The sequence below is a fragment of the Acanthopagrus latus genome, chromosome 7, assembly GCF_904848185.1.
Source record: "Acanthopagrus latus isolate v.2019 chromosome 7, fAcaLat1.1, whole genome shotgun sequence".
NCBI classification, from domain to species: Eukaryota; Metazoa; Chordata; class Actinopteri; order Spariformes; family Sparidae; genus Acanthopagrus; species Acanthopagrus latus.
In genome coordinates, this window is record NC_051045.1 from 18,318,832 (window position 1) to 18,331,136 (window position 12,305).

A 12,305-nucleotide genomic window follows, 5' to 3' on the forward strand; every position below is an offset into this window, starting at 1 on the left:
AATCAGGGACGTGGTGGAAGCGCACAGGATTAAGCTCACTGGTGACCTCCTCAGTGATTACAGGTCCCCTGGCTAGTCGTGCAAATAGGGCTTTTATTAACTCAGCACCAAGGACTGTCAGACAGCCTTAATATAATATATTTATGCTCTTTTACCCACAGAGTCACAGTGTTGGATAATGGAAGCCTCCGGATTTCCAATGTCACCAAAATGGATGCTGGACTGTACACGTGTGTAGCCAGAAACCAGTTTGGAGTCGCGAGCAGTGCCGGCAGCCTTTTGGTTAAAGGTAAGAGATTATATTTTCACTCAGCTTCGGCGCCGGCTGGTCGGCCTGGTTGTCAGCAGTGGCAGCTGGACATCACTTCTTCTTCATTTTTTTTTTTTTCATCCCTGTTAGTTTGTGTGGCAGCAACTGCCACTACACTACTATGATATGATGTAAGAGTCTAAATAGATTATTACCATGGTTATTTTATAGTTTTGTTAGATTGCTGCTTGACCGTCCGGTTATAAGGTGGAGTTTAAGTGATTTTGTTGAGGGGTGGTTGATTGTTGAGTCTCGTTCAATTCAACAACTGCACAGCATTCAAATGTTGATTTAGAAATTAAATGTCAACATCATGAATGAAGCTAGGACCTTTGAACAATTCGTTACAGCCCTACTACAAATAGAGAAAATACCACGGTCACAGTAAACGGTGTAATGACATCAGCGCCTACATTCAGTTTTCAGTAATAAGCATCAAAAGCTCCTTTGCTTCGTCATGTATTTTTATTCATTGTTATTATAATATTTGTTAAAACATTATATATAATACATTTGAACAGCTGGCCTCTTGAAGGGTTAACCAGTATTAAACTAATACATCATTTATAGTTTTCCATCTGTTGGAGGAACATAAAACAAATGATCTGGCTGTCAAACTCAACCTACCAGTCCTGCATATAAAATGAAGCTCCACTGACCCTCAAAGCACTGCAGATGAACAAACAGTGGAGCAGAGTTGCTATAAAGAGTCCCTTCTACTCACCTGACGGAAACACCATCCAATTAACTGATTGGCAGTGGCTGGAGAAACTGAGACATGAAGCTTATTACATTCAATGTTTAATTCATACTTTGTTTTGCGCGGTGGCTCACAGCTGTGCTCAGTTTATTTAAGATTTCAATCCATTTAAATCACACACACTTCTGCAGTGCAGTGATTTTTCTAGGTCTTTCTAAAGAGCAGAGTCAACAACAGTGCTCTATTAAAATGCCTTTCGGTTATTCCTCCTCACAAGTTTTTTGAATTGCAAATTGACTTGCATAGAAGCCCAATTTTGCTCTCATTTCCCCCCCACAGCCTCTTTACATGTGCAAATGGAGCTGTTACATAATGTACTGTATATACACATGTGTATTTATAATATTGGTGGGACATGGAATGCAAATTATACATTTATTCAAGCAGTGTGAAGTATTAATGCTAGGAATTGCACACAAACAGTACTGTGCAGAGGAATGTTTTAACAGACATGAAGTGATCGCAAATATAATGTATTGTGATTTTTTCTGAATGAATCTTCAAATGTCTTATTTGCTTCTAACAGCAGAAAACCTGAATATATTTACTTCATAATGACATAAACGGGGAAAAAAAATCCAATTTGATGAGCAGGAAATGGTAAATCTTGTGACGCCTTTGCTTGATGACGACTAAGTAAATGATCAATTGACCAAATTAGAATAGAATAGAATGTAATTAGATTGAACAGTGAAATTGTTGACACATCCTGTCAACTGAAGATGATCCCTTAATACAATTTAAGCCACAAACTCGTTCAGTTTGTAAGTAATGAACCCCGTCTGTGCTTGTGTTCAGGATTCTGAGCACGGTTTGCTTTCTGTCCTTGTGTCTGGTTAATTGCAGTTCATTGCATTTCACCTGCAAATCATTCATTAGATCCCACCAGAGGTTGATGTCAGCTACCACTTCATCCTAGACACGGTATTTTGACTTAACTGAACCTCAGGCGTGCTATTTAAGTTTCACTTCCTCAGAGTGTGGATATTCTAGCAAACAACACATCCCAGCAATTCCTGTGCGATACTATGCATTGAAATCTGGCGTATATCAACACATTGAAACATCTTTTTTTGATTGTTGCATACATGCTATCATTCCATAGGTTTACAGGATGCACACTGCCATGCACGCAGCACACTGCGGGGAATAAGGGAGCCAATTTGTGATTTTTCCTTCCAGCCATAACAGGAAATGAACATGACAGCTTTGCAATCGGAAGCAGAAAGTTTTACCCCTCTCATTTTGCATCTGGTGCCAAACTTTTCTAAGACTCACCTGGAATGCACTGCCATGACCAGTCGGTTCTCCTTAGGGGGTGCAAGATAAACAAGCTGGCTTGTTTTGACAGAGCTGAATATAGACCTCTACTCCCCCTGACATGCTGCATTGGCTTGCCTGTCCATTAGATGCTTATGACATGCATGCATAATTCACAGTGGACTGGTGTATGGGCCTCTCAGCCTGTGCTATATTCTCTACACCGCGCTGCTGTTGAATGAGACACCCAGCCGAGACGGACCAAAGATTATGCTGATGTGCACCACGCTGAGGATGAAATAGGATGGCTTTTTGTCGCGGCACAAACAGAACCAAATTATAGGCTTGGACCTGACCTGCTGTAATGGTTGAGTTTTCCCTTTTGTTTGTTTATTTTCCCTTCCTTTTTGTCTTTGTTTAGTGATATATATAAGACCTTACTTTGGTTTATTAAACAGGAAGAAACAGATGCAATATAAGCTCGCTGGCAGACTCCAAAGTAATTTTGTTTTGTTAACATCTGGGACAGGATTTGACGGTGGACAGGATTTGTTTTCGAGTCTGACATGTTCTTTTCAATTATTTCTCAATGTTCAGCGAACATAAGACAGTCTGGAGAAGATAAATCTATTCTAAAGTAGAAACTCAATGTTGATGTGATTTTCCCCGTTCACAGAACCAACTGCGATCACCAGTCCGGCTGGGCATCTGGACGTGACGGTGGGTGAGAGTATCGTGCTGCCCTGCCAGGTGTCTCATGACCCCACACTGGACCTCAAGTTCACGTGGTTCTTCAACGAGCAGCTTATCCACTTTGGAAGCCAGTGGGCGCATTTTGAAAAAGTTGGCGGGGTAAGTGCAATAATATTGTCAGCACCATTTGTCTTATTTTATTGTAATTTGGTGTCTGTATATTTTGACTACTTTTTTGGTCACTGCTGACATGTGCGGCTTCCACAGTTATTTTACTGAGCCATGGCAATGCAAAAGGCATTTTCTCTTTTTCCTGTAATGTGGTTATCAAAACAAGTAAGTCAAGCTACAGATGCAGTTCTGTGTCTCTGGGTCTTGAGGGCAAGATCTAAATGAAATATGGTATATCAGGACCTGTAAGTTGCACATGAACATCCCCCTCAGATCGTTGTGTGCTTTAGAAATGGTATACACACAAATCTCTGAGTCCCTGAAGATCTTTTTTGAAACACTTCAAAATGGTTAGAAAACAGGATGTATTTGAAGCACCAGATCCTTGTACCTAGTAACATTTCTAAGGCAGGCTTAAAGCAAAGCTGTATATGAAGAGTTGAATGCTCTCTGTAACACACAGAATGTCTTTCTCTCCACACTTACTCACATATGCAGTAGGTTAAAGTGACGCAAAAAGGAAATTAGCTATTTGAACTTTATTACAGTAATCACCGACAAATTTATGCCTTATTTCTCTACGGCTTAATTTTAGCCTCATCTTTAGTTCAAGTATTGAACGCTTGTTCATAATGAATCATCATGATGTTATTTTTTTTTTTTTTCCAGGGCACTGATCTTTGCCCACTCTGCTTGTTAATAACACGTCCTCCATTGACAAAGGCTGCAACCAAGGAATTCATTATGCAAGGCTCAGCCATGCATTACATTTGATCATCAACACCAAATGCTTTACTCTTATAATTAGGAAAAGCAATTATGAGGTCTTGGCTTTTTTTATCACCTCTTGTTGTTTTTTTGTATTCGGCATGATCATTAACAATTACTGGAGCTTTATAATTACTTGCAGCCCTCTGGTTCATTGAAACACTTGACTTCTCTGCACCAAAATGGTCACATCACTTGAACTTTCCTGATCTTTTGGAGCAGTCTATTACATGCTACCAAGCTTTGATAACGTCTGGTCTGAACTCAAGCTGTACTTCTCAGATTTAACTACTGCTCTTCTAAATGTGTGAGTACCAGTGTTTGATTTGACTTCTTACATTCTACGTAATATGTCTGTTACAAAGAGCAAACCAACACCAGCTAAAGAATGTAAGTTTTACGTTAAGTTGCAAGACTTTTGATACCTGAAGGTTGTAATCTTAACCTCTACCTTCAGTAAAAATAGGGAGCAAGGTCACGGAGGACTGTATTATGTCTCAAAAGAAGAAAAATAACGAACAGGTTTGATTATATTTGAGAGGGTATTATAAATTCAAATTTACTATAGAAATGATAACAAAGGGTAGCAATAGTTAAAAGCCCTGCAGCAGCATTATTAAAGTCTGCTCAACACAATGTATCCTGCAAGTGTGGACAAAAAGCATGCCTCCAGCAATATTTATATCAACTTCACTGTTGGTCACAACCTCCTTTCTCTTTGGGTTTATTACATTTTGCAGAGCCAAATAGAGACATGCTATGTCTGCATTTTGTATGGCTGCCAGATCTGCAGTTGAACTATTGTAAGGGCTGTGATTGATAGCACTGTGGAATGACTCATAGTGACTAAAAAAATATTTATCTGACGTTAACACAGCTGTATAGAAACTTAAACATACTTTCCATCAGAAATACAGTGTCAAATTTTGTATGAACTTATCCATCAAGCTGGAAGGGACATGACTGAAGGACTTATTGGCAGTGTGAAAGAGTCAGCAGAGTTGAAAAATATATTAGAAAATGAATTTTTGCTGTACATCTTTGTGTTTATTTGATAATGCATTTTGTATTTTGCTATTTTTTGTCCCCCTTAAATCATCATCATGAAGCAATCGCACCGCCCCATACAGTAGATACAGACATGATGTGTGGAGGATGGAGAATGCCATTTACCTTTTACTTTGATTCTAAAAGCCTCATGATGTATGACTACTGAACTTTCTAAGTTATTACATTCTCACTTGATTTAATAAGCAAGCTTGGAGGTTCTGTATATGCAATTTGCCAAAGTGCGAGATCTGTGAAGCATCCCTCTCCCAATTATATTATTTTAATGATGGCAGGGAGTTTCAAAGAGTGAATGACTAGCTCTAACTGAATTTTTATCTGTATAAAATGTCCCTGATTATACATCAAAGTAATTATCGAGTCTCTTCCTGTTTCACAGTCCCGTACTTTCATAGATAAGACATCAACTTAACATTAGCTTTAACTTTAAAGTTCAAAGCTAATAATGCATTTGGCATTGAATGGTTGTCTGCAGAGTAAATGGAATTGGAGTGAATAAAAGGGATAGAGCTGAAAGAAGCTTTTTAATTCCTCACAAAGAGCTGTCCTCATAAACGATCATGAAAAATTTCACTCAGTCATTTGGCGCGTCCCTGGACTCGTGTCGTACCTCTCTGCTCCGTAATGTGATAAACTGAATGCCAGAAGAAATCACTTTGGCATTGGGCTTGTTTCTACAGTCCTTTTTAGTTTTAGTTTATTTTGTACCTGTAAAAAAATCAGCCTTTTCACTGATTTTTTTCTCTCTCTTTTTGTTGTTTTTTGTTTTTCTAAACTTCTGCACTGACAGCGCTCAGCAGGTGACATCATGATCCGGAACATTAAACTGAAGCATGCTGGGAAATATACGTGTGCCGTTCAGACCAAGGTTGACAGCGTGTCGATTGCCACTGATGTGGTAGTCAGAGGTAAGGACGTCTCTCACACCACGTTAAACAAAAAATCTAACCTTTAAGCTAATTACGATTTGTCTTACCAGAATCATTGATATGAAAATCAATTCAACTAAAACCATATACATTTTACACACTTCCAGTTTACCCAATAACGGTTGAAAAATTAAATGAAATAAGAAAAAAGAAGGCAAATCACAGAGGCAGACGCATGATTTAATGAGTACTGATGAAATCCCGTCCAAATTATATAAAAAAAAAAAGATTACTGCTTTCACAGTCAACAAATCAAAATCCACCAGGACACCTTTGAGAGATTTAACAGTGACGTGTTAGGCAGCGCTCTCCGCCACCCTCATCAAAACACTAATAAGGAGATACAAGATATAAGATCGCTGTTCTACCCTTCAGGAGAGTTTAGACACTTAGAGAAACTGTGAAAAAAGGAGCAGTGAAGCTGTTCTGGTGTCTGGTGGACTGAGTTAACAAGGACATTTATCTTTCCTGTAATTCATCATCCATCTGTACATCACAGCTGACATGCACCTCATCATAAATGCATCCACACATCAGGGCTACATCAGCTATAGATGTACCAGTGAATGGCTCAATTATCTTCTATCTTTCATCTTTTGCAGTAACACACATTTATTTCTGCTTCAAACTGTCTGCTAGCCATGAATGCCAGTGTCTTTCACAGTGGATGAAAGAATGCAAACAATGCCAACACAAGTGCTGCTGCTGAGTGAATGGAAATAGTCTCTGATTCAATAGCAAAACTGAACAAATGTTTCCATTACCAGTCATTCACAATACATAACAGAACACATAACATTCACAAAGTGAATGAAATAATGTGAACTTGAGTTACAGTGTTAATGAAAGCTTGTACTACATGTAATTAAACTAGTGGGTTACAGTAACTACATTTTACACCAGCTTGCTGGTAGTGTGGCCTACATTCATATTTATAAATATATATGTATTTCACTATTGATACTATAAACAGTTTTGGGCCATGAAAGACAAAAAATATTTTTTTTAATTTTGTACTGTAATCCAAAACTAACATTCCAAGCACTTTCCCATGTATAGTATAGTATAGTATGGTATGTATCCCATTCTTAGCTGGTTGTGACTTTTTTGTATTGTATGTATTGTAAATGTATCTATTTAATCTTCATCTATGTATCTTATATAAACCAAACTATATTCCTCCAAAGGATGGTTTTGCTGTGGTTGGCCTTCTTTGAATTCAGAGTAATTGGTATCTTACAAAAGCTGTGCTTTCAAACTAGCTTCCCCTACAACTGTGATTACCAGGTTGGAGGCTCGGTGTATGTTTACTACTGCAATGCATGATTATACTGACATAGAATTAGATCCCACCTTGAACCTCCTTCTTAAACACCCAATGTGAATGGTTTCCCAACGTTTCCCCATGTCTACTTATAGCCCTTCATCACAGGTGACAAGTGTTGCCGAGTTAAAAAATAGTTGCATCAAGGAGTGGTTGTCCTGTATTACATCCTTAACTAGCTTAGTTTCATTCTTTAGAAGAGGTTGAACTGTAGAGTCATTCACGAAAAAAATAAATTGTTCCTATCCTGTTAACCATCTCATGGAGGAATTCTGAACTGCTGCTGTAGGTCATATTATGTTCCTTTTTCTAATTTACTAAAATGTAGTACGATGACCTGTAATCTCAAAATATGGTATAACTAAAATAGCAACAGCTCTATGTATTTCAATTGCATGCAAATGTATTTCTAATTCTGTTGCACAAGTTCAATGTGAAGGTCACATTGAGTCAATGTGTACAAATCAAACAAATAGATGTGTGATTTATTACAGGAGTCAGAAATGCATTACTTAATAAACAGTTGAAACACATGCCCAAGCCTTCCTCATACTCTCTTTCCTATTGGTCTCTAATCATGGCCCATCCATCCATCCATGTCCACTCTCCTGCCTCTTGTCTTCATCGATCTCTACAGTAAGTATCATCCCGTGTTAGTGACCTGTGGCTACTTATCCTTCCAGGTCCCCCCGGCCCTCCTGTGGACTGTCAGGTGACCGCAGTGACAGAGACCACTGCCTCAGTGTCCTGGGGACCTGGGATGGACAACCACAGCCCCATCCTCAGCTACACCATCCAGGCCAGAACACCCTTCTTTCTCGGCTGGCAAGCTGTTACCACTGGTAGGTTGGTGTCATCTGATAGTCTGTATGTAGGTTGTGTGAAGTTTATTGAGTTGGTAAAAAAGAGTTTGGGCTGTGTGACTGGTATCCTTTTCAAACACCACCCATCAAATGACAGTAAATAACACATCACCAGCATGGCTAACTTTTCCCTGGAAGATCTTGCAGGGCGTTGATGAAAGGTTATTTCTGCGATGTCTTTCAGTCCCTGAGCTGCTCGGGGGGAAGCAGCTGTCAGCCACTGTCATTGACTTGAGTCCCTGGGTGGAGTACGAGTTCAGAGTCCTGGCAACCAACAGCATTGGAACAGGAGAGCCAAGCACACCCTCCAAAAAGGCCCGCACCAAAGAAATGCGTATGTATCAGCAACTCTGCCGCCAACGGCGGCACAAAATAGTTTTCAAATGATGCACTTTATATGTGGAAGACGGCAATTAGATTCCTTCAAAGAACTTTTTTGTGCCAGTGTATTTCACAAAGTTTTCCATTTCCTCAGGACGGAAAAACATATGAGTGAACTAAATTTGCAACAAGTATGTTGATACCCCGCAGCTTCAGTCAAACAGCTTCAACCATGTGTGTGCAGAGAGGAAAAAACAAGTCCTCTTTAGTTCTTCCATAGAAAATACATATAATACAGAATGTTTGGTTCAGAACAAACATGCGTGAAATCGAATGGAAAAAGTACTTAACTTCACATAACTTACATAAGAGTACATGCATCACTTATGCATATGCATAGATAAGTACATATGCACATATTAACAAGATAATTTATATGAATAAACATTAAAACATAAAGCTGCTACAAGCATGAAACACTCTTAACTCTGCGTTGTCTGCGATTGAGTTGCCTTAAGGGTAATGTGGGTGCTAAATACACATAAAAGGGATTGGAGTGGGAGGGGGGGGCTACCAACCCAGCATGAGAGCGCCTCTAAGTATGATTTTAAGAAATGTTTAACTCTTAATCAAATTCCAACAACCCTTTACATGTACTGTTAAGCAGTGTAATACTCCTTATTTTCAAATTGAATGACACTTGAATACACATACTTGAATTTCAAACTGGTGATGACACTGTCCTTGATCTGTTAGTTCCCAGGGTGACTCCAGCCAGAGTGAATGGCGGTGGTGGAGGGCGTTCCGAGCTTGTCATCACTTGGGAGGTAAACTCTTTCAGTGTTTGAATTCATTCATTCATTTTTGTTTGAGGGAGAGGATGTGAATGTATTTTTATTCATTTGCTACAATTGCACAGGTGACTGAACACAAAATGACACATGAAATGTTTACTATAAACCTGTTTGTGTACAAAAAGTGAAATATTAATTTTGACACTTTGTATAACTGTAGTTTTTGCACCTCATAGGATTTATGGTTTCACTAAACTAACACAAGGACTCTACAGCTCTGATCGAATAGTTCTTTATTATTCCTTCTCACTATGACAAATCTTGACACAGTTTGTGCGAATCTTTGCAAAGTACAGTACCACCCTCAGCACTATTCCTCTAAGTGCCCTAATCTGTGCATAGCTGCGTTTCTTTTAGGTATAAATAGCTTAAAGATCAGTCATCTTGTGTCATCCCTCTGAGTCATCTCATACCTCCTCAGCCCGTTCCTGAGGAGCTGCAGAGCGGTCCGGGCTTCGGCTACGTGGTGGCTTTCCGCCCACTGGGGGCGCCGGGCTGGATGCAGGCTGCTGTCACCTCCCAGGACGCCTCTAGATATGTGTTCAAGAATGAGAGCATTCCCCCCTTCTCTCCTTACCAAGTCAAAGTCGGGGTTTACAACAACAAGGGAGAAGGCCCGTTTAGTCCAGTGACCACCATCTACTCAGCAGAGGAAGGTACAATTACAAAATACAAAAAAAGCACACTAACACTGTGCCAGTGATCCCACTCTGCAACAACAGATCAGATAGACTTTTATGCTCATTTCAGTTTCACAGCACTGATTGTGACGCAGTGAAGTAGTTACAAAACATATTTTCTCAGTCTGTCAGTTTCTTACAGAGCTCAATGTGGAAAGAAATGATATGTTGAATTTATACACACCAATTGGGGTTCAGCAATAATGTAGTGGAAATTTGGTGTCAGATGTTTAGCTGCTGTTGAGACAGCAACGTCAGTCTAGTCTGATCATACCTCACCCACACATGCCATGTTACTGTTAACCGATTTTCATATGCATTTTAAAGTGTCTCAAAAATCAGAAGGAAACAGCTTAATTCAGAAGAGGCAGCTGTGTCCACCGTCCTTGTCTTCCCTCGAAGATGGCCAAGGCGACAGATTTTGTTTCTTCTCTTTGAAGTGTATTGGCAGTAGGGCTGTCACGATGTGAGATTTTCACCACCCAATTATCATGGCAAAATTAATTCACATTAACAATATTATCGTGATATCTATAGTAATTTGAAAATTAAAAAAAGCAAATTACCCCTTAAAATACGAGTGTTAGGAGATAGAGTCTCTCACCATTACTGTGAAAAGAAAGCAGACAAAAAGAACAATTAATTTTAATGATTAGTACGCTTTTGGTTCATTTTAGCCATGAATATTTAATGTCGCAGGGAAATACTTAAAATTTCAGGGGCAGTGACATTGTGCTGAGTGCACAGACTATAGCCTGTGCAGGCAGTGGTGGCCTGAACAGGTTTTGGTCTTACAAACAACAGAATAGCATCTGTTTATCAGGAAGAAGCAGGCCACAACAACTGAGAGGTAATTACTTTTTTTTGCCCAAGGTTTGTTTGTTGTAAAGCAACTGCCCACAAAGCCTGGTTATTCTCCAAACATGCTCATCTTATTCTTTAATGTCTTGTAAACACGCACTTGTACAGGAAAACAGTTAAAGGAGTTTTGGGGCAGTGAGGTGATTTAGGAGAGCGTAAAACTCCTCCAGTTATTTAACAGGAACGTGTTCCTGTGTTTGGCGTGCATGTGTTCACAAAATGCTTGTTTATATTAGCACATTCCCATCATCATAAGTGAAAACCAACTAAAGCTGTGATATCACAGTTTTTAGATCTGCAAATCCCACGACGATATGTTGAATCCCTCACTGGATGGATTGTATGGAGCTGCAGTACATCAGTCATTCTGTAAACGTGGGTGTAGTGAATCCGTGTCTTCCTCCTTATCCTGACTACCCTGTGGGACTTTCAGAGCCGAGCAGAGCTCCGGGGAGGCTGAGGGCGAGGAGTGTATCGGCGTCCGAGGCAGAGGTCACCTGGAAGCCACTAGCCTGGAGCAACAACCGCAGACGCATCCTGGGCTATGAGGTCAAACCAACACAAACCCACACAACAGGAATTCAACAAAATATAGTGGACAGTGCCAAAAGCTAGTGAACAGGGCAGTGACCTTTGTGAATTATTGTCTATATAATTATTCATTCATGAAGTAAACTAGAGTATGTCAAAATGATGAAGCCTACAGGAAACATGCACACAATAGAACAGTTTACAAATCAGTGGCAAGCTGATGGAATATAATGTGTGTATGTGCTGTGTGTTTTCAGCTGCAGTACTGGGGTGAAAGACAGAAGCAGGACACAGCCAGTGCCATCAGGACAGTAGGGAATAAAACTTCAGTACTCATCAGGGATCTGGAGGGCAGCAGTACCTATTACATCTCCCTGCGGGCGTATAACAGTGCTGGAGTGGGTCCACAGAGCAGCATAGTCAATGTCACAACCAAGAAACCGCGTAAGGACTCGCACCATATTGTGGAGACTGACTGTGTCTTTTGTGCACTATTCTTCCTTTCCTTAGTTTTTCCCCCTTCAGCTAAAGGTGTGTGGTCCCCTTGGTATATAAATCATTTCACCAATTAGAGTAGAGTTGGACATATTCACTTGCAGGAGATCATTTTTAAAGGTACCATGTGGAGATTTCTTGTTTATCAAGTGTAATTTTTGTTTGGTGCACAGGCTCCACAGATCCCTCTGGGGTCATATGTGAATGGGAGCGGAGATCAATGTTCGGGAGATCTGTTCCTCCAATCTGCCACCTCAAAACCTCGATAGGATTCAGAAAAAAAGTGTCAGGGCTGTGAATGACAGCAGTAACATTGCAGGAATAAGTATGTAGAGGGTAACATCCATCTGAGGAAAGGCGCTTTCATGTGGTGCAAGCAAGCCAATCAGAATCAGAATACTTTCTCAAGCCCCCGGG

General features: G+C 39.9%; 1 protein-coding gene across 2 annotated transcripts in view; it reads left to right on the plus strand.

Moving 5' to 3' along the window:
- The window catches only part of cntn3a.1 (contactin 3a, tandem duplicate 1), an 81,905-nt gene that overhangs the window by 64,483 nt on the left and 5,117 nt on the right, over positions 1–12,305 (plus strand). For both annotated transcript variants that reach the window (XM_037104004.1, XM_037104005.1), the window contains exons 13-21: positions 162–289; positions 3,007–3,182; positions 5,821–5,938; positions 7,967–8,125; positions 8,331–8,480; positions 9,224–9,294; positions 9,743–9,977; positions 11,296–11,411; positions 11,651–11,837. In XM_037104004.1, the coding sequence (XP_036959899.1) occupies positions 162–289; positions 3,007–3,182; positions 5,821–5,938; positions 7,967–8,125; positions 8,331–8,480; positions 9,224–9,294; positions 9,743–9,977; positions 11,296–11,411; positions 11,651–11,837 (1,340 nt within the window). The remainder of the gene's footprint in view (positions 1–161; positions 290–3,006; positions 3,183–5,820; positions 5,939–7,966; positions 8,126–8,330; positions 8,481–9,223; positions 9,295–9,742; positions 9,978–11,295; positions 11,412–11,650; positions 11,838–12,305) is intronic.